General features: G+C 39.6%; 1 protein-coding gene across 1 annotated transcript in view; it reads left to right on the plus strand.

The window, feature by feature from the left end:
- The window catches only part of LOC126203243 (ubiquitin carboxyl-terminal hydrolase 32), a 231,390-nt gene that overhangs the window by 131,507 nt on the left and 76,675 nt on the right, over positions 1-23,208 (plus strand). The window contains exon 22 of the mRNA XM_049937496.1: positions 15,224-15,345. Coding sequence (XP_049793453.1) covers positions 15,224-15,345 — 122 coding nt within the window. The remainder of the gene's footprint in view (positions 1-15,223; positions 15,346-23,208) is intronic.

Raw genomic sequence — 23,208 nt, forward strand, 5'->3', positions numbered from 1 at the left:
AGCAATTTCACTACAAGCCACTTTTGTGATATAGTGTCAGAAGCATCTACATCTACATCTATACTCCGCGAGCCACCTTACGGTGTGTGGCGGAGGGTACTTACTGTACCACTATCTGATCCCCCCTTCCCTGTTCCATTCACGAATTGTGCGTGGGAAGAACGACTGCTTGTAAGTCTCCGTATTTGCTCTAATTTCTCGGATCTTTTCGTTGTGATCATTACGCGAGATATATGTGGGCGGTAGTAATATGTTGCCCATCTCTTCCCGGAATGTGCTCTCTCGTAATTTCGATAATAAACCTCTCCGTATTGCGTAACGCCTTTCTTGAAGTGTCCGCCACTGGAGCTTGTTCAGCATCTCCGTAACGCTCTCGCGCTGACTAAATGTCCCCATGACGAATCGCGCTGCTTTTCGCTGGATCATGTCTATCTCTTCTATTAATCCAACCTGGTAAGGGTCCCATACTGATGAGCAATACTCAAGAATCGGACGAACAAGCGTTTTGTAAGCTACTTCTTTTGTCGATGAGTCACATTTTCTTAGAATTCTTCCTATGAATCTCAACCTGGCGCCTGCTTTTCCCACTATTTGTTTTATGTGATCATTCCACTTCAGATCGCTCCGGATAGTAACTCCTAAGTATTTTACGGTCGTAACCGCTTCCAATGATTTACCACCTATGGCATAATCGTACTGGAATGGATTTCTGCCCCTATGTATGTGCATTATATTACATTTATCTACGTTTAGGGAAAGCTGCCAGCTGTTGCACCATTCATTAATCCTCTGCAGGTCTTCCTGGAGTACGTACGAGTCTTCTGATGTTGCTACTTTCTTGTAGACAACCGTGTCATCTGCAAATAGCCTCACGGAGCTACCGATGTTGTCAACTAAGTCATTTATGTATATTGTAAACAATAAAGGTCCTATCACGCTTCCTTGCGGTACTCCCGAAATTACCTCTACATCTGCCGATTTTGAACCGTTAAGAATGACATGTTGTGTTCTTTCTTCTAGGAAATCCTGAATCCAATCACAAACCTGGTCCGATATTCCGTAAGCTCGTATTTTTTTCACTAAACGTAAGTGCGGAACCGTATCAAATGCCTTCCTGAAGTCCAGGAATACGGCATCAATCTGCTCGCCAGTGTCTACGGCACTGTGAATTTCTTGGACAAATAGGGCGAGCTGAGTTTCACATGATCTCTGTTTGCGGAATCCATGTTGGTTATGATGAAGGATATTTGTATTATCTAAGAACGTCATAATACGAGAACATAAAACATGTTCCATTATTCTACAACAGATTGACGTAAGCGAAATAGGCCTATAATTATTCGCATCTGATTTATGACCCTTCTTGAAAATGGGAACGACCTGCGCTTTCTTCCAGTCGCTAGGTACTTTACGTTCTTCCAGAGATCTACGATAAATTGCTGATAGAAAGGGGGCAAGTTCTTTAGCATAATCACTGTAGAATCTTAAGGGTATCTCGTCTGGTCCGGATGCTTTTCCGCTACTAAGTGATAGCAGTTGTTTTTCAATTCCGATATCGTTTATTTCAATATTTTCCATTTTGGCGTCCGTGCGACGGCTGAAGTCCGGAAATCTCGAAATAATGGAATAAATGTGAAATCCCTTGTCAGTAGCACTCAACACTTCATGTGAGTAAAGAGCTAATTGTGTTTAATGAGGACAATGTTTTCTAAATCTACATTGACTGTATGTTAATTGACCATTCTCTTCGGGGTAATACATGATGTTTGAACACAATGTGTGTTCCAAAATCCTGCTGCATATCGGCGTTAATGATATGGGCCTGTAATTTCGTGGAAGACTACTACTACTACTACTACTACTACTACTACTGATGATAATAATAATAATAATAATAATAATAATAATAATTACTGCTACCTACTACTACCACCTTTCTTGAATATTGGTGTCACCTGTGCAACTTTCCAGTCTTTGGGTACGGATCTTTTGTGGAGCGAACAGTTGTATATGATTGTTAAGTCTGGAGCCATTGTATCAGTGTACTTTGAAAGGAACGTTAACTGGAATACAGTCTGGGCCGGAAGACTTGCTTTTGTTAAGTAGTTTATCTTGCTTCACTACTCCAAGGATATCTATTTCTACGTTACTCATGATGGCAGCTGTTCTTGATTCGAATTCTGTAATATTTACTTTCTCTTCTTTAGTGAAGGAACTCTGCCGTGGCAGCACTATCGTCGATAGTATTTCCATTAGTATTGCACAGAGAAGGCATTGATTGTGGCTTGCCACTAGCATACGACCAGAATCTCTTTAGATTTTCTGCTAGGTTTCGAGACAAAGTTTCATTGTGGAAAGTATTATAAGCATCTCATATTGAAGTCCACGCAAAGTTTCGAGATTCTGTAAAAGATCACCAATCTTGGAGATTTCGCATCTGTTTCAATTTAGCATGTTGTTTCATCGTTTCTGCAACAATATTCTGATCCATTTTGTGTACCAAGGAGGATCAGCTCAGTTATTTGTTAATCAGTTGCTGCTGATACTATTTCTTTGAATTCAACCCACATCTGATGTGCACTTGCATTGTTAATTTGGAAGGAGTGGAGTTTGTCACTCAGGAAGGAATCAAGTTAATTTTAATCTTCTTTTTTTGAATAGGTTATGTTTTTCATTTATTTTTGGAGGATTTGGGGGTTACAGTATTCAGTCTTGCTATGAAACCCCTGTGTTCATTAATGCCCGCATCTGTTTGGATGCTTGTTATTAGATCAAGATTATTTGTTGCTAACCATTTCCCTGTTCTGTGACCATCCTTGCTGTAAAACTTGCCCTATGCACCCTCGTACCACCACCTATACCAGCCCTGTAACTGGAAAAACATATACCATCAAAAGGAGAGCCACCTGTGAAACGAAACGTCATATACCAACTGTTATGTAAACACTGTTCTGCCTTTTACATCGGCATGACTATCACCAAGTTACCAGTTTTGGTGAGTGGGCATAAGCTGGAGGTGCATACTTTCAACACACTGTATCCTGTTGTAGAGCATTTTCTGCAACATGACAATCGTGACCTCAGTGCCATTTCATCTCAGGTGCTGTCTGATTTCTCCCGTCAGACACCAGTTTCTCAAAACTCCGCAGGTGGGACCTGCCGCTACACATCCTTCATTCTTGCCATCCACCTGGACTTAATTTGCATTAATTCCTCCTGTTTTGGCTGTTCTTGACAGTAACCATTCCTGTCTTCATTCACTTTTAGTTTTCTACTTTTCATTTCTTGACCTGTCTATTTTTCATTATTGTGTTCCTACCTCCATTACGTATAATGCACTTAGCTTTTCGCTTTTATTAAGTTGTGTACGATATTTTAGCTGTAATCACTGTCGCCATATTACCTTATCTTCCACCTTGAAACTCTCACGTTTTCAAATCTCACCTGGTGCCACCCCAGAAATTGGTCTTTCCGTCTCATCTTGGGCTCCAGGTCTCTCCTGACCCGGGGTTTTGGGTGACTTTTCTGAACTGTATCCCCTTTCCAAAACTCACCAGTCATTTTCCTTCGAGCTTCTTTTTTCCCTTTCAATCCTTTTGCCAGGAGGTGGAGCTACTGGCTCCAAAAGCTTGCAAAGTGTAATACCTTCTATATGTGTAATCGCTTACCGCTTCTTGGTGAATAGATGTTTTATCCATCCAATCTCATTGCACGTGAGGTCAAAGACTGTTTATCTGATGACACCCCAAGGCTCGACAGTGCAGGTGCAGCTGTTGGACCTATATGGCTTTTGACGATGGAAGACTTTCTGAGAAGATTTTCACATCAAATTTTACTGCATGATTATGATGTCATTCCTCTCTTGAGAAACAATATTATCAAGCTGCAGTCGCTAGTACACAGTCAGTTCTCATCATCAAGGTTTTCGGATGTATTGAAGTATGCCTGGTACAAAGCAGGATATTTAGAGGATCGCCTGCCACACTTTGCGACACTTGCTTAGTTTTGTTTTTTCTTATCTTATCCATCATGTGTATTATGTGAAAAAATTTAGTTCACTTTCAGTGAATGGTAACAAAAACATTACATTTTAATCATTTTTATACAGATTTTGTATGATAATAATGAGTTACTTATTATTTTCATTTAACAGAATACACATGCATGAAAAGGTAAACTATAAAAAATAAAATAAAAACAAATTTTATTGAAAATTTAATGTGATTTACATAATACAACAAAAATATATAAAACAGATAACTTGAATAATAGTTAATAGATATTTTAATTAGATGTGTTGCACATACTCCGGCAACACATTGTGTAAAACTTATTTACCGAAAATGGTATTGTAGATATCAGATTTATTACACAGGGAAGGCGTGAAAACTTTTATAAGTTGTAAAAAAAGTTTCCATTTTGCTAAATTCATTAATGTTAGTGAGGTAATTTGAAAATTTTCGAATTTTTTTCAGAAGTTGATTGTACAGTTTCCAAGAATGTTAATTTCATTTCAATTATTGTATAATATATTTTATGGTTTAAAAGCTATTTTCTCTAAACCTATTATGCCAAATTATCTTTTGGGGGTGTTTTTCTCCTTAAAAGTGAAATTAACGACAAAAAAGTCTTTAATTATTTTTCCCCTCTGCACACTCCCCATGTTTCATCAACAGTGTTCATTGACACTTGGGAGTGTTCCCTTGTAAGTGCTCTCATCGTCGAATTCTGAATAAATACAGTCTGAGTAATTTGTGAGCTTCGAGTTATATTGTTAAAAAACAGTTTCTAACTGTAATAACTATCTTATCCTCTTACACATTTAATAGAAGATTACAATTCTTAATGAGTAGATTATGACAGCATTTTAAATTGTTCAGCTTGGTCATTGAAAATAAAATTTTTGGCGCCCCTGGGAACTGTTACTGAGACACTTGCAACTGTAACTATGCACCATGCAATGCATTAGTCATTTAGTTATATAGATATGTTACTAATGACAAGCCCTCACTATATCTACATTTTTGTGCTGTTAAATTCCCTTTTCATGTCCAACATTAACTTAACATTTTGTGTTTTCATATAGGTATGTTGCTCGTCAATATGTGATTTTTGTTTTAGATGTTATCTTTACTGATTTGAAAAATCAGAACACTGGGAAGTGTGCAATAAGATGGTGGGTTAATTATCAGTTTATGAAGTTAATTGGAAGGGAATTGTTCAGATCTTGGCAACTATCATATTTTACGAACTATAAGATGTGCTTCCCTCCCCCCCTCCGCCCGCCCTCCAGAAAATTGCCTCTAAAATTCTGGTTTCTCATGTACTAGAAATTGAATGTAAAAGTCTCCAGTGTTTGATTTAAAATTCTCACCAATGTTAAAAATGGCCACACATTTGATGTCACGGGAAACCTATCTATATCTGGCAACATTGGATTCAACTGGCGGTAGCAGCACACCAATGCGATGAACATGAGTTGCGAAGATTTACAAGCTTGCTGACACTGTCTCTCTCCTGCCCTTCCATCACAAACCCAGGACACTGTCTAGCCTGTAATGAGTCATTACAGTATACGGTGCCAGTGAACTTGAATTGAAAGTGATTTGTGTTATCGTTAACAGTACAATATTTTTGTTAGTAGCTGGTTCCGTAATGGAAAAAAATAAAAGGTATTCATATGATGTGGGCTATAAATTGAAAGTAATAGCATATGCAGAACTACATGGAAACAGAGTAGCATTTTGGCTCTCCACCAACGGAAAAAACCATCAGTGATTGGCAGGTAGGCAAAGAAGAACTGAAATAAATGAAGAGTAAATGTGCAAATAGAGAACTGAATGCAAAATGGCCAAAACTAGAAGATGGTGTGCTGAAGTTAATTCGAGGACACCATGAAAATGGCATTGGAATTAATATAAAAATGATTAAAGTGCATGCTTGTAAGAACTCCTCTGACATTTGATGGGCCGAGAAATGGAACTGTTGCCATGAAGGTGCTAAAACTGTAACTATAAAAACAAGTGGACATGGGAAAATTGCACCACACTGTTGGGCTACAGGTTGTGCTACGGTACTAAACTTAATCAAGTCATCATTTTCAAGTGCAAAAACAGTGCCAAAACCTGAAGTACTGCCAGGCATTGCTGTTCACATACATGAATAGTGTTGGATGGACGAGGCTGGTATGAAATTATGGATTAACAGATTGAAGGAAAGGTGCTTTATTAAAGACAGATACTCTTCTTGTGCTAGATCAGTTTAGTGGTCATTTGAAAAAATTCTGTGAAAGAGAAATTGAGACAGGGAGATACAGAGCTTGCTGTTATTCCAGGAAGTGCAGCCTCTTGATGTCTCGATAAATAAACCATTTAAAGGGTGTATGAGAGAGGAATGAAAGGAATGGATGATGGGTGAAACCCAACATGAATTTATGCTGAAGGGAGCTTTAAAATGACCTACAATCAAACTCATGTGTCGGTGAATAAGACACCTGTGGTCTAGAGCGAGAGAAGGCATTATTGTTAAACCTTTCAAAAAGTGCAACATAAGTAATGCTTTCGATGACAGTTAAGATAATCTTATATGTGAAGAGGACAGTGATGATGAAGAAGAAGAAGAAGAAGAAGAAGAAGAAGAAGGTTCAGATGATGATTTTCAGGGAATCTGCCACCAAAAAACTGATCCTGAACTTATAATCCTACCTGCTGACAAAGGATCCACCACTCTGATTTTGAACTGCAAGAATTACGTCATTAGCAGTCAGATATGTCCACCTACAAAACCTACCATGGTAAGTCTCCTCAAATACTTAGACCCATCCCAGAAGCTCTCTCTCTCTCTCTCTCTCTCTCTCACTCCTACCTTCCACATGCCTAAATGTTTCCTAATGTCCATAATCCCAACTACCCAGGACATCAGATTGTCACTGGTTGTTTTGCCTCCACTGAGAGAATCTCTGCATTCTTAGATCAACACGGTCAGCTCGTAACTGCAACCTACCCTCCTATATAGAAGATACCATAGACCCTCACAGTTCCTGTTCCTTTACCCCACAGTGCCTCCCTTTACACTAACATCCCTCATGTCCATGGTCTTGCCACTATTGAATACTACTTTTCCCAGTACCCGATGGATTCCAGACCTAAAACTTCCTTCCTAGTTATCATGACCATCTATATCCTCACCCACAATTACTTCTTCTTTGAAGGCATCACATACAAACAAGTCTGGGGTACGGCAAAGGGCACCCGTGTGGCACCAGCCTATTAATGGGACCATCTGGAGGAATCCTTCCCCACTACCCTGAATCCCAAACCCCTCACCTGGTTCAAATTCATTGAGTAAATCTCCGTGATCTGGATCTAGGGTGAGGATACCCTACCCACATTCCTCCAGAACTTCAATACCTTCTCACCGATTCGCTTCACCTGGTGTTCCTCAACCTAACAAGCCACCTTTCTCATTGTTGACCTCCACCTCAAATGTGGCTTCATCAGTTCCTCCGACCATATAAAACCTACAAACCACCAGCAATACCTCCACTTAGACTGCTGCCACCCATTCGACACCCAGAAGTCCCTTTCTTTCATACAGCCTAGCCACCTGTGGCCATCACATCTGTAGTAACGGGCAGTCCCTCTCGAAATACACAGGGCATATTCAAAATAATGTGAACATTGATAGTAATGGGATAATCGTGTTTGATGATCAACAGAGCAGGAAAGGCACGTGTGGCACTGGACTGTGATGCATGAATGCATCCAGTAAATCCCTCTCCCTCTCATTCCTCCACTACCTTCTGTGGACCACCAACAAACAGTCCAGTTCCACACATTAAGATGTGTCAACATGAGGAGCTCAGAAATATGACCCACATTGATATTGATAGTGACCAGTTTCATTTTTCCTGCATTTTTGTGTAAGTGTTAGCTATACTTTCAGAACATTTAGTGTGCCTTTACAATAATATATTTATTTAATGTCCTTTGGTTTGTAGTTATTTATCATGTAAAAGTATAAAAGAATCATTTATTAACAACACTGTAAATTAAAATTTCGTAGAATATTAATGTATGCCACAGGAAAAACATATGAAATGAAAGTAAAGTCAGCCTCGCGGCTGGTAGCTGTTTGTTATATATTGTTCCAAAACACAGCAAGAATATTCAGCACACAAATTTTGTGAAAATATGTCTTTGACTTGCACTTTTTACTTTCTGTTGTCATTATGTATTTTGCACAACCTCTCTCTTAATTATAACTGAGTATGTTTCTATTGTTAATATCTGCTAATATTGTGCTCATTTTTGTTACTGTGCTAGCTCTCAATGTGTGAAGGCCACATTGTTTTTCAGAAAGACACAGAAGTTGTTGAAACTCAAGACTCAATAATCTGAGCTACAATTTTTATTAATTAACAGTTGAACTAATAATAAGTTACATAATTGTATCAAATTGTCTTGGAAAAACTGTAAAGCAGGGCTCAACAACTCACTAGTTTTCAGTGTTAGCGGGCTCTCATGTATGAGCAAAGCAGTTGTGGCACAGTGGGAGTGATGCAAATGCGCATGCATCGTGTGATCGTGACAACATGGGGAAAGTGTCAACTGTGCATTAAGGGAGGGTTGTTTTAACAGGAGTGCCATCCAACAGTGACAGTAGTGAGTTGGAATTGTGTGACTTAGGATTTAAATCTACAGTGTGAGGAATCTTGTCCTTTTACACAGTGAAATAGATTTGCAAAATGTATATAGTGTGCCATGAGACACTGAACACTTACAGGAAGTTCAGTTCACAAATGCACTGTATGTGTTAATACATACAAGAATCATCACAAGTTGTTGTGCTCATTGCTGAGCCTCGTGACATTATTAGGAACATTGAAGAAAATGCAGATATTTCAAGGAATTTATTATTTTATCTGTCTACAGACATAATGCCAGTCATGTTGTTGTTGTTGTGGTCTTCAGTCCTGAGACTGGTTTGATGCAGCTCTCCATGCTACTCTATCCTGTGCAAGCTTCTTCATCTCCCAGTACCTACTGCAACCTACATCCTTCTGAATCTGCTTAGTGTATTGATCTCTTGGTCTCCCTCTACGATTTTTACCCTCCACGCTGCCCTCCAATGCTAAAGTTGTGATCCCTTGATGCCTCAAAACATGTCCTACCAACCGATCCCTTCTTTTAGTCAAGTTGTGCCACAAACTTCTCTTCTCCCCAATCCTATTCAATACCTCCTCATTAGTTACGTGATCTACCCACCTTATCTTCAGCATTCTTCTGTAGCACCACATTTCGAAAGCTTCTATTCTCTTCTTGTCCAAACTAGTTATCGTCCATGTCTCACTTCCATACATGGCTACACTCCATACAAATACTTTCAGAAACGACTTCCTGACACCTAAATCTATACTCGATGTTAACAAATTTCTCTTCTTGAGAAACGCTTTCCTTGCCATTGCCAGTCTACATTTTATATCCTCTCTACTTCGACCATCATCGGTTATTTTACTCCCTAAATAGCAAAACTCCTTTACTACTTTAAGGGTCTCATTTCCTAATCTAATTCCCTCAGCATCACCCGACTTAATTTGACTACATTCCATTATCCTCGTTTTGCTTTTGTTGATGTTCATCTTATATCCTCCTTTCAAGACATTGTCCATTCCGTTCAACTGCTCTTCCAAGTCCTTTGCTGTCTCTGACAGAATTACAATGTCATCGGCGAACCTCAAAGTTTTTACTTCTTCTCCATGAATTTTAATACCTACTCCGAACTTTTCTTTTGTTTCCTTTACTGCTTGCTCAATATACAGATTGAATAACATCGGGGAGAGGCTACAACCCTGTCTCACTCCTTTCCCAACCACTGCTTCCCTTTCATGCCCCTCGACTCTTATAACTGCCATCTGGTTTCTGTACAAATTGTAAATAGCCTTTCGCTCCCTGTATTTTACCCCTGCCACCTTCAGAATTTGAAAGAGAGTATTCCAGTCAACATTGTCAAAAGCTTTCTCTAAGTCTACAAATGCTAGAAACGTAGGTTTGCCTTTTCTTAATCTTTCTTCCAAGATAAGTCGTAAGGTTAGTATTGCCTCACGTGTTCCAACATTTCTACGGAATCCAAACTGATCTTCCCCGAGGTCCGCTTCTACCAGTTTTTCCATTCGTCTGTAAAGAATTCGCGTAAGTATTTTGCAGCTGTGACTTATTAAACTTATAGTTCGGTAATTTTCACATCTGTCAACACCTGCTTTCTTTGGGATTGGAATTATTATATTCTTCTTGAAGTCTGAGGGTATTTCACCTGTCTCATACATCGTGCTCACTAGATGGTAGAGTTTTGTCATGACTGGCTCTCCCGAGGCCATCAGTAGTTCTAGTGGAATGTTGTCTACTCCCGGGGCCTTGTTTCGACTCAGGTCTTTCAGTGCTCTGTCAAACTCTTCACGCAGTATCTTATCTCCCATTTCGTCTTCATCTACATCCTCTTCCATTTCCATAATATTGTCCTCGAGTACATCTCCCTTGTATAAACCCTCTATATACTCCTTCCACCTTTCTGCCTTCCCTTCTTTGCTTAGAACTGGGTTTCCATCTGAGCTCTTGATATTCATACAAGTGGTTCTCTTCTCTCCAAAGGTCTCTTTAATTTTCCTGTAGCCAGTATCTATCTTACCCCTAGTGAGACAAGCCTCTACATCCTTACATTTGTCCTCTAGCCATCCCTGCTTAGCCATTTTGCACTTCCTGTCGATTTCATTTTTGAGACGTTTGTATTCCTTTTTGCCTGCTTCATTTACTGCATTTTTATATTTTCTCCTTTCATCAATTAAATTCAATATTTCTTCTGTTACCCAAGGATTTCTATTAGCCCTCGTCTTTTTACCTACGTGATCGTCTGCTGCCTTCACCACTTCATCCCTCAGAGCTACCCATTCTTCTTCTACTGTATTTCTTTCCCCCATTCCTGTCAATTGTCCCCTTATGCTCTCCCTGAAACTCTCTACAACCTCTGGTTCTTTCAGTTTATCCAGGTCCCATCTCCTTAAATTCCCACCTTTTTGCAGTTTCTTCAGTTTCAATCTGCAATTCATAACCAATAGATTGTGGTCAGAATCCACATCTGCCCCAGGAAATGTCTTACAATTTAAAACCTGGTTCCTAAATCTCTGTCTTACCATTATATAATCTATCTGAAACCTGTCAGTATCTCCTGGCTTCTTCCATGTATACAGCCTCCTTTCATGATTCTTGAACCAAGTGTTAGCTATGATTAAGTTATGCTCTGTGCAAAATTCTACAAGGCGGCTTCCTCTTTCATTCCTTCCCCCCAATCCATATTCACCTACTATGTTTCCTTCTCTCCCTTTTCCTACTGACGAATTCCAGTCACCCATGACTATTAAATTTTCGTCTCCCTTCACTACCTGAATAATTTCTTTTATCTCGTCATACATTTCATCAATTTCTTCATCATCTGCAGAGCTAGTTGGCATATAAACTTGTACTACTGTAGTAGGCATGGGCTTTGTGTCTATCTTGGCCACAATAATTCGTTCACTATGCTGTTTGTAGTAGCTAACCCGCACTCCTATTTTTTTATTCATTATTAAACCTACTCCTGCATTACCCCTATTTGATTTTGTATTTATAACCCTGTAATCACCTGACCAAAAGTCTTGTTCCTCCTGCCACCGAACTTCACTAATTCCCACTATATCTAACTTTAACCTATCCATTTCCCTTTTCAAATTTTCTAACCTACCTGCCCGATTGAGGGATCTGACATTCCACGCTCCGATCCGTAGAACGCCAGTTTTCTTTCTCCTGATAACGACGTCCTCTTGAGTAGTCCCCGCCCGGAGATCCGAATGGAGGACTATTTTACCTCCGGAATATTTTACCCAAGAGGACGCCATCATCATTTAATCATACAGTAGAGCTGCATGTCCTCGGGAAAAATTACGGCTGTAGTTTCCCCTTGCTTTCAGCCGTTCGCAGTACCAGCACAGCAAGGCCGTTTTGGTTAATGTTACAAGGCCAGATCAGTCAATCATCCAGACTGTTGCCCCTGCAACTACTGAAAAGGCTGCTGCCCCTCTTCAGGAACCACATGTTTGTCTGGCCTCTCAACAGATACCCCTCCGTTGTGGTTGCACCTACGGTACGGCCATCTGTATCGCTGAGGCACGCAAGCCTCCCCACCAACGGCAAGGTCCATGGTTCATGGGGGGAATGCCAGTCATATTTGGAAATAAATAAGGATTCATTGTGCAACTGAATGGGAATTGAAAAAGCTTCCAGTGGCCAATTCACACTAATCTGCAGCTCAAAGTAATTGATTTGCAGTGCAACACAACAGTGACTTACAAAGACATTCTAGATTTCTCAGAGCAATGCCCTCAGGAACAATTTCCTTGTTTATACCACTTTCTTCACAGGTCCCCCTTGTGTTCTCTGTGACAATGAAGGTGGTACAATACTTGCAGCTCGCAGGCCTGTGCTGCTCATAATATGCTTGTGGAGCATTCTTGCTGCGTAGCTTTGCTATAAAGTTACGAGATGGTATTGCTCGCCAGTCCTCATATTTGTGAGAAATTTTATATGTCAGTTTGGTGATAACCTGACATTAATTAGTCTTATGTGATATTTTGTTGAATATGCAATGATATTGAAGAAAATACAAAGAATAAGAAGTATTTCCTGTAGCAGCACAATGATGTGTTGAGGATAATGTGACGTGGCCCAGCCATCATATTAAGTAATTCGTCAGGAAATGTCCTTAGACTTTAATGTTGTGAATGACTGACTGACTCATCTTTGCCCAGTTCAATCCGCTGAGGATAAAAATTTGAAGTTTGGCATTTTTTCAGAAGGGATTTTTAGGAACTTCCAACCCTAAATTGTTGCTATTAAGGCAGCTTTGAAGCTAAACCTATGGAAATTGGTAATTGGTTTGTCATTCGGACACAAAGAAATACATGTTTCAGCATTTTTGGAAATTTAACCCAGTTGTTGTTGTTGTCTTCAGTCCAGAGACTGGTTTGATGCAGCTCTCCATGCTACCCTATCCTGTGCAAGCTTCATCATCTTCCAGTACCTACTGAAACCTACATCCTTCTGAATCTGCTTAGTTTATCCATCTCTTGGTCTCCCTCTAAGATTTTTACCCTCTATGCTGCCCTCAGATACTAAATTGGTGATCCCTTGATGCCTCAGAACATGTCCTACCTACTGATCCCTTCTTCTAGTCAATTTGGGCCACAAATTTCTCTTCTCCCCAATTCTGTTCAATACCTCGTCATTAGATGGGTAGATCACATAACTAATCTTCAGCATTCTTCTGTAGCACCACATTTCGAAAGCTTCTGTTCTCTTATTGTCCAAACTATTTATCGTCCATGTTTCACTTCCATACATGGCTACACTCCATACAAATACTTTCAGAAATGACTTCCTGACAGTTAAAGCTATACTTGATGTTAACAAATTTCCCTTTTTCAGAAACGCTTTCTTTGCCATAAAGATGCATGCCCTCGGGGAAAAATTACGGCTGTAGTTTCCCCTTGCTTTCAGCCATTCGCAGTACCAGCACAGCAAGGCTGTTTTGGTTAGTGTTACAAGACCAGATCAGTCAATCATCCATACTGTTGCCCTCGCAACAACTGAAAAGGCTGCTGCTAGGGGGTGAAATGTTTTATGAAAATATTTCATAACAATAGCATTTGTAAAGCTAAATATTTGAAGATTCGTGTTCAACTGTTTTTGGAAATTCAACCCCTAAGGGAGTGAAATAGGATCAGGCTGACTCACTGACTCATCATTGCCCAGCCCAAACCGCTGTGGATAGAAACTTGAAGTTTGGAGAGGGTGTTGATCTTATACTGTAGGCAATGTTTAAGAAACTATTGTCCAAAATTCCACTCTTAAGGATGTGAAATAGGAGATGAGGGGATGAAAGGCTTTTTGAAAGTAGGTCTGCATTAAGGGAATTTTGAAGCTGGAATTGTAAAACTGGTATTTGGGTTCCCAGTCAGGAAAAAAAATTCCTGTTTCAGTATTTTTGGAAATTCAACCACTAAGAGAGTAAAACAGTGGGTGAAAGGTGTTTTTTATCTAAATGGTTGCTAAAGAACTACAAAAGGACTTCTAAGGCTACATCCATGACAATTAGTATTTGTCTTCTCAGTGAGAAACAAAAAAGAAATCCCTGTTTCATTGTTTCTGGAAATTCAACTTCTAAGGGAGTACAATAGGGGATGAAAATTTTTAAGAAAATATGTCTGCTTGTGTCTGTATATGTGTTGATGGATATGTGTTTGTGAAACTCTTCGTCTTTGAATATGTCTGCTTGTGTCTGTATATGTGTTGATGGATATGTGTTTGTGAAACTCTTCGTCTTTGAATATGTCTGCTTGTGTCTGTATATGTGTTGATGGATATGTGTTTGTGTGCGAGTGTATACCCGTCCTTTTTTCCCCCTAAGGTAAGTCTTTCCGCTCCCGGGATTGGAATGACTCCTTACCCTCTCCTTTAAAACCCACATCCTTTCATCTTTCCCTTTCCTCCCCTCTTTCCTGATGAAGCAACCGTTGGTTGCGAGCTAGAATTTTGTGTGTATGTTTGTGTTTGTTTGTGTGTCTATCGACCTGCCAGCGCTTTCGTTTGGTAAGTCACATCCTCTTTGTTTTTAGATATAAGAAAATATTCTGTTAAATTAAAAAATATTTAAAGCTAAATTTATGAAAATTGTTATTTCACTTTTTGATTCGATATAAAGAAATATTTGTTAGGGGTGAAAGATGCTATGGAAACTCCAAAAGAACACAAAAGGCATCATTAACAAAAACTTTGGACTCTATCTACCAAAATCGCTTTTTGGTCAGATGTACATTCAGAAAAGACCATACTTATATGACCATAATTAGTGTGAAAATCTTATGATGTTGCAATTTGTGAACAGCATAAAATTTTTATTTATTTAGTTTTTTAACATAATTTTATTTGGCTTCATATTGTGGCAGCCTCATTCCTTCCATTGCTAAAATGTTGTAACTTATTGATTAGAATAATATTTAGTTCCACTTCTCATACTGCTTTTGTTGCAGCTTTGTCAGAGTAATTTTTTGTTTTAAAATTTGCACAATATTAGTAGACACCATTTTACTAGTGTATTTGTAGACATAATAGCCGTGTTGTTTTGATTGTGGGCGCAGGTGGTGTTACAAGCAGCCCAGTGCTTCGGGCCAGTGTGGAATGTGATCCGCACTCTCTTACATGTAATAATAGACCAGTTGTAGACGACGGCAGTTCAAGCAATCCGAATCCAAACGCGGAGGTAAGGTGGCACTCCAGTTTCTGCATGCCTGCCACATTCTTGTGCTTCAAGGTATGGTAATACAAGCCTGCTGTTTTATGCCTTACCTTTTGGTGGTGGAGTAAGTGATGGTTTTTTTTTTTTTTTCTGTAGCACTAAACGGAACACATTGTTGCTATGAGGTTCCCGTCTCACAGTTTTTATTAGAGTATTAGCTTATATTAATAAGGCAGATAAGATATACCTGTATTTGCACACAGTTTGTAGTGCTTTGGAAAATGTAAACTGTAGTTTCCTGCCAAGAATGGATGAGGATGATGAAGTATTTGCATGTATTAAATTTTATTGTGTGGACTTGTTTCGGTTATACCAGTGATTAATTGTGAGCTTTAATGAAAACTGACACAAAGTCATATAATTCTTAATATCTTGTACACCACTATATCTGAAATTACTACTTACAAAGCATTTGAGTGGGATTTCAGGATCCTTCTTATGGATTTCAGCACTTTGAAGACATGCCATGTGTATGACATTACAATAAATTTACGAAATTCACATTTTGATTGACTTCTGGTTGATGTAGGAATAATGTTGGTTAGACTAGAAAACATTTTTGTGTTGTACATTTTTTTACTTAGTGCTTTTAAACTGGGGAAATATCGCAGTATTTGAAGGGATAAGTTTCAGAAATGTGCGCGCGCGCGCCCACACACACACACACACACACACACACACACACACACACACACACAAGGAGGAAGAAAGAGGGAGAAGGGGGGGGGAGGGAGAGAGAGAGAGAGAGAGAGAGAGAGAGAGAGAGAGAGATTAATGACTGTTGCAATAGAGGGTTCAGTTTTCAGTTATTCATAGCTGCAATACACTCATTCAGACTATATGTAATTAAATAACTCTTAACGTAAATATGAAGAAGCTTGCACAGGATAGAGCAGTGTGGAGAGCTGCATCAGACCAGTCTCTGGGCTGAAGACCACAACAACAACAATTACATAATTTGTTGACAGGAATAATCATTTTCAATAGAGTGTTTAGGGCAAAGACTTACAATGTTTTGCTCAAGCCACAAGCATTTTCTCCTCCCCTAGTTGGTAAATTCCATTATGTTTTCACAAAGAATTCATATTATGTTGCAGTTTATTCCTGCTATTGTCTTCCTTACCACAATACATTAAAATTCTAAATTTTGGCATCTACCCCCATGTTTACCCCCACACTGCATCCTGAAATTGATGCTGTGCTTGTATTGCCACCAAATGTAACATGTATTTGCTGGTGATTTATTATAGGAAGCACTAATCTGAAATACCGCAATGCAGAAAACTGCTGGGTGTAACACTATTGTAGCCCAGTTGTTAAATAGTAAATGCCCAAGGAAGAGTGTGTGTGTGTGTGTGTGTGTGTGTGTGTGTGTGTGTGTGATGAGCATAAAATGTAGTGGGTAGTAATATGGCAGAATATAATAGCACCTCATTTCTATTCAGTCAATTTTTATGTTTCTGAAATCCCAGTAGCAGTGATTGGAGTTCAGATATTAGTGATTAGTGTAAAATTTTACTTGTATTTAATACAGAGCAGGACAGGTGACTAGGATTGTGGAAAGGGCCAAATAAGGTGTCAGTCTGGTTCACTCAAAATTGTAATTTAATAACAGCTATAAACCAAACAGCACATAGCCGAACCTTTAGAACTAAGAGTTCCAAAAAGGCAGTTATTTCATGGCTGAGGGCCTCCAAACAGGAAATTTGAAGTCAACAAAATAAAAATGGAGCTAAAATAGCAAATAAAATAATTAAAATATACATATCATCACAGCTAGGCTGGAAAGCCTCAAGGCAAAAGTAGACAGAACAAACCTATTCAAGGTGCAATACAAGCGGGTGAGGGCCACAATTAAATTTGAAAATTTTAAACTACATTACCATAATCTTTTAAGGCAGAAGGCCACAATGTTTTTGCTTAAAGGGTAAGTTCAAGAATAAGGTTTTAAGCGGCTTAAGGCTCACAATTGATTTTTCAAAATTCATAATACATAAAGTCCAGTAAAACAAGAATTTTTAAATCATTGGCTGTGATAGATTGTTAACAGAGAATTAAACACGGGTGAGAAGGACAATAAAGAAAACAGCACTCGGAAGCCTCCAGGGAGGTCGGTCTGCCCTTGTTCACTTAGGTGAGACATTGGGTGAGCCCAACTACACTTGATCCTTTGGAACCCTACTAGGGGACAGCCACAGACTGACGGACACGATGACTTGCTTGCCACCAACCAGTACATGAGAACTCAAACACAAAAGGTTATGAACGTGATGATCCACAATGAAATATGTATTAGCTGTCAAAAGTACACACCATGTTGGACAGCAACAACAGGTGAGGAAAGGACGCTGCCTAAATTACGTTAGTGGCCAGGGCAAGTAACTGGAACACTAATGGCCACAAGGCAGAAGATTCCACTGGTATACTCAAATCGTAGTCAACCACTAAAGTTAATTGCACTGCATGGCAGCTAAATTTCAGCAATAGAAACACTCTGTGTTGCTCACAGGAAAATTTCCCCAACAGCGGACCACCGAAACAAACCACACAACATGAATGGACGTGGCTTGGGTAGTTGAAACCACTACTCAACTTTGACATCCTGGGTCCGTGAACCACAAAGCTCGTAGTGATTGGACAGCTCCACACACGCTCTGACACTACGCAGGGACCATTAGCGGACCCAGCCGACTGCACCGTGTGGAGATAACTTCCCTGGTCCACAGCAACCGACCGACTCCCTCAGAATCCCGACAACATCTAAAATGGTCGTCAGAGAGAATAATGTCAACTACACACAACCTGACAAACACTTGGACGAAGGCGCGCGCACACAGAATGATTGGTGAGCCAAAACGGCGTCGCCCGGTAGGACGACCGACCGACGATCCACCAAGATCGTGGCCCGTCTCAAGTGATACATGTCGGCAATGGTTGGGCGAGCCATGTTGACACAGACCGTACTGCTCCAACCCGACTGCGCTACTGACGCATTGCAACTCACGACTGGCAGGTCCGGACTGCACTCCAGACGCGTTCCAACTCACTGGTAGCCCGAACTCGCGACCCAAACTGCCTTAAGACAGACAACGATTGGGAAGTAATAGCAGTCGAGCAAAGATATTAGAAGATGGGATATATCGATATGCGCTGCTAGTACCAGTCAGAGTCAGGCAAAGCAGCGACTCAGTGATGGTAGTAATTCAAATTAACATAGTGAGGTGGAAGTACGTTGAAAACAGGGTGTAAAATACATGATGGCGGGAATGTGAGCCACGCATGGCTCAAAAACAAAGTTTTCAGTCTTAAACAAATGAATATATTGATTTCTATTTTAAATTACTGTTTACTGATAGGGAGATCTGTTTCGTGTGCCGCCCCCCCCCCCCCCCCCCCTTCCCCCTTGCGCGCGCGCGCTCACACACACACACACACACACACACACACACACACACACTCTTGCTCGGTTTTTAAGAATGATTGATTCTAGATGGTATGATATACCACCCTTGCAAAGTGTTGTGATTAAAATTGTGGATCAACCCATATGTTCAAAGGGATGTAGAAAATATTATGATTAGTAAATGTTATGCGAGTTTGGAGTAAGAAAGCAGATGTTGAGGAATGTGGGTTGCGAGTTGAAAAGTGGAAGACTGTAGAGGGATGTCCAGGTGAAGGAGAGGCAGAAGTGAGAGACATTCACAGATACATACTTGAGTAACAGTGAGAAAGGAAAATGAGGACAAAATATACATGTAATTGAAAGGGAAAAATGTTGTAGAGGAAGAAAAGACTGTTGGACATTGTGTGGCTGTTTAATATTAAAAGTGAGATTATTGTGATCATGCGACACAGACTGAACTGTTGTCATGATAGTACTTTCCATTGAAGCAGGTCTCTGTTTATTGAGTTTAACGGATGGCTAAAATGTGCACAGTCAATATACTATTATTTTGGCTAACTGATATTAAGATTTTACTTAATGTTTGTACATGTGGCCATCTTAATGCACATTAATGTTAATTTATTGCAGTAAAATGCCACACACATTTCTCTAGTAAAGGTTTTCGGAAATAACTACAACCAGTTGCCTTTTGTAACATTTTTATTATTCCATGATCAGTTTTCAATTCACCATCATCATCATTATCATCATCATCATCAGCATCTCTTGATGTCAGTAGGTGACTCAAAATCGGTCATGATATAATTAAAAACTGAACTGTAACAAAAGACAATTTGTTGCAGTTATTTCTGAAAATATTTATTCATTTCAGTCACTGTGTTACATATCCATAATAGAGAAAAGTTTAAAATCTTTGTTTGCAAGTAAATATATGAATTTAGAGTTGATTGTGGTAAGTTTATTGCAGTTCACTAATTACATGTGAATTCATTTCAACTAAGAGGGTATGCTGAAAAGTAATACCTCCAAATTTTGTATTCTGTTCTCAATGTCAGTTGAGGTGTTACTTGTCACGCATATTACTCGATCGACTTCCCCACTTTGCTTACCAAGTTGCAACCCTCTGCCACTAGGGGGCTCCAAATTATAGTGTGGAACATGGTGGTGTCTCATGTAACTATTTCGGGGTGTGAAAAACAGTGCCCTGTAATCAGGTATATAACGACAGAAAACATACCTCCAACTTAAAACCTTAAAAGGATCAACGCTGTGTACAGTGATGATATCAGTAATGTGCAGCATTGGGTTGTTCATGCTCTTAAGGAAGGAAACAATGGTGCTAATATCAACACATGTGACAGGTCTCACGATGGATGACCACATATGGCAATCGACGAGACTCCTTGGAATCGGGTCAATGACCTTGCCAGACAAAATCGTTGGGTAAACACACACATCTCTGGGGTAAGTGTGGCATATCAAGAGAGTGTGCAGTACAGAAAAAGGTGTGTGCAGCAGGTGCTTTGGATGCTCACTCCTAACATGAAACAGAGGGAATTGGACATTTGTCAACAACTTCTTTTTTGTTTTGGGCAATAGGGTGATGAGTTCCCTAACAAAATGTGACAGTTGATGAAAACTGGGTTCATCATTTTGACCCCGAAAGAAAGAGAGTTCTGCCACAAAAGATCACAGGTTCCAAAAATTTTAAAGACCATCCCATCAGTGGGAAAAGTCATGCTCAAAGTGTTCTGGGATGTTCAAGGAGTGGTGAATTTGAAATTCATGCCCAATGGCACCACAATAAACTCTGCAAGGTACTGCAAAACCCTTATAAAACTGAAAGCACCAATTCGAAGACTTCGCCCACACGAGGAGCACCCTCTCCTTCAGCATGAAATTGCTGGGCTATGCGCAAGTGCCTTGACATCTGCCACAATCTGATGCCCCTGGTTCACTGTCATCGATCATCCTCCATACAGCTCCCAGTTGGCCCATCTGATTTTAATCTGTTTTCAAAACTTAAAGAACACTTTTGAGGACGTCACTTTGATAGTGGTGAAGCAGTACAAGCGGAAGTGAGGCTCTGGCTACATTGACAAAGTCACAGATTCTACAGTGACCGAGTCAACAAATTGGCCTCTCGTTGGGAAAGGTGACTGTTGAGAAATATGCAGACGTGAAGAATAAAAGTATATAATGTTAATAATGTTCATTTTATGTAAAAATATTGAAGAGCTTTCATATTAAAAAAATCCAAAGGAATTACTTTTCAGCATACCCTTGTACATGTTCCACAGTCTTTATGAAAATGGTATTTGCACTTTTTCAAGCTTTTCAAAATAACGGTTTTGTCACATACTTTCACTAAAACAATGCTTGAATAAACAGTTGATTGCTGTAAATAATGTTGCTGTAGATTTGGGCTTTCATACTTAAATGTAGATTATTCATATCAGTTTCATTAACCACTTTAATCCAGAAGAACTGTACATAGTTAATTCCAGAAACCTTGTTGCTGCAAGTTTGCTCTTCCATTTACCAAACACTGCAAAGAAGTATAAATTAGCATTGTAGATGTATTTTACTTTTATGCCACTCGTATCTTGTTGATAACGGTTTTAATCCTGTTGTTTAATATAATCACAAGAGGTAAGTCAATTTCCTGGTAATTTAGACACTCAGCTCTAGTGCACGATCCAAGATATTGTAAATGGTTGTTCTTTGAGATTTTGTGAAAGATTGTTGATGAGAAGTACACTGCTGGCCATTAAAAATTACAACACTGTGATGGCGGCATGTGGTAGGAATCGAACTGGTGTGAAGTGTAGTATGTCCTGAATGTGCAAATGATTAGCTTCCCAGTGCAACAGCACAAAGCAGATAGGACTAACACTGTCTATATTCTGTATATAAGAAAATGCTACTCACCTATTTCTCATTGAGATTCACATTCAAATTCAGTCTGTCTGTGAGAAGATAGTGTCACACGTCACGTAAGGAGGAAAAACGTGTATGTATTGGAATTTGACGGCGACAATACTGTGGCCTGTCGAGACTGCAGTTCATCATCCTGCAATATTGCCACTCACATTTGTCGGGTTCTCACGACTGCTGTACAAATATAAAACCGACTGGTTTTGGAGCACCATTCCGTTCGGGATCTCAATGGCCATGTGCACCAAACACCCTGGAGGATGGACACACCATTCGGTTGGGCATGCAGAATCGTGAGGTGACATAGTGCAAATCGAGTCAGGAGACGGATGATCTGCAGCGAGGCGAGCATCTATACACACAGTGTGACATAATCTTGAGCACCCAACTACCGACGTAGCAGAAGTCACGACTCATTTCAACATGGCAGCAGAGAGGTGCATCGACAGTGTCTCACCCTGTAACTACTCTGTATGTGGGAGTGGCAGCACACTACCTTTTCAGAAGAGTCTCAGTTCAATGTGCAGCATGTTGATGGTCGTATCTGTGCTTCTGGGTCAGCAAACATTGCCAAATTGCATACGAGGTTGTGACACTCCACTTACCTGTTTTGCACTCGGTTTGAAGTATCTCGATGTTCCAAAATAATATTCCAAAAACTTACTCCAGATCGGATAGTACCAAAATAATGTAGACCACCAATAGTTAAATTTTAATTGCCTTGTCCAAGGGTATTTTCACTGTAACGTTTCTGAGGCCAGATCCAGTCTTATTCACAGATCAAACAGGTAAAGAAAATTGCATCTTTTCCTATGTCAACACTTCTAGAAGGGAAATAAGCTAGTCATTTATTAGTGATACACTAATTATTGAATATCACAGTGGACACTTAATACTGTGGCAAGGCATTATAACAAACACAATGCACCTGTTGTCATAGTGTAGAAAGCTCACACCAGAATTAAATTATCCGGTAAGTCTGTATGCTATAAAACAGTTAAACTCAGATGCTGTGTGTTCATTGTCATCCCCAGACTTTAAGATGTGTAGCTACTCGTACTGAGTGGTCAGATCAGAATTTCACAGATGTGTTACATAGATGTTACTTGTTTCCCATTCCAAAAAACTGATACCACGACCTTTCTCGCCAACCATATTGTCTTTGCTTTCTTCGGAGCTTACGAATCAATATGTTTCCACTGTTTTGACTGTTGTTTAATCGCTGTGGTGTAGTAGTGTATCCCAGCTTAAACTGTGGTCACAAACCACTGCCACAACCTTGCTGGTTGCTCTGAAAATGGTTCAAACATTGTTCAAACATTTCCATTCTGACCTGTGTTGGCATCCATATAGCAGATAGTTTTCTCGTATCCATTTCCACATCCCTACATCTTCAGCAGTTTCTCCCACTTTGTCGACAATCCTCTGTGACCATTTTATGCACTTTTGCAATAATTTCTGGGTTAGTGGATTATCTTGCTTGA

Source organism: Schistocerca nitens, chromosome 9 (assembly GCF_023898315.1).
Source record: "Schistocerca nitens isolate TAMUIC-IGC-003100 chromosome 9, iqSchNite1.1, whole genome shotgun sequence".
Taxonomy (NCBI): domain Eukaryota; kingdom Metazoa; phylum Arthropoda; class Insecta; order Orthoptera; family Acrididae; genus Schistocerca; species Schistocerca nitens.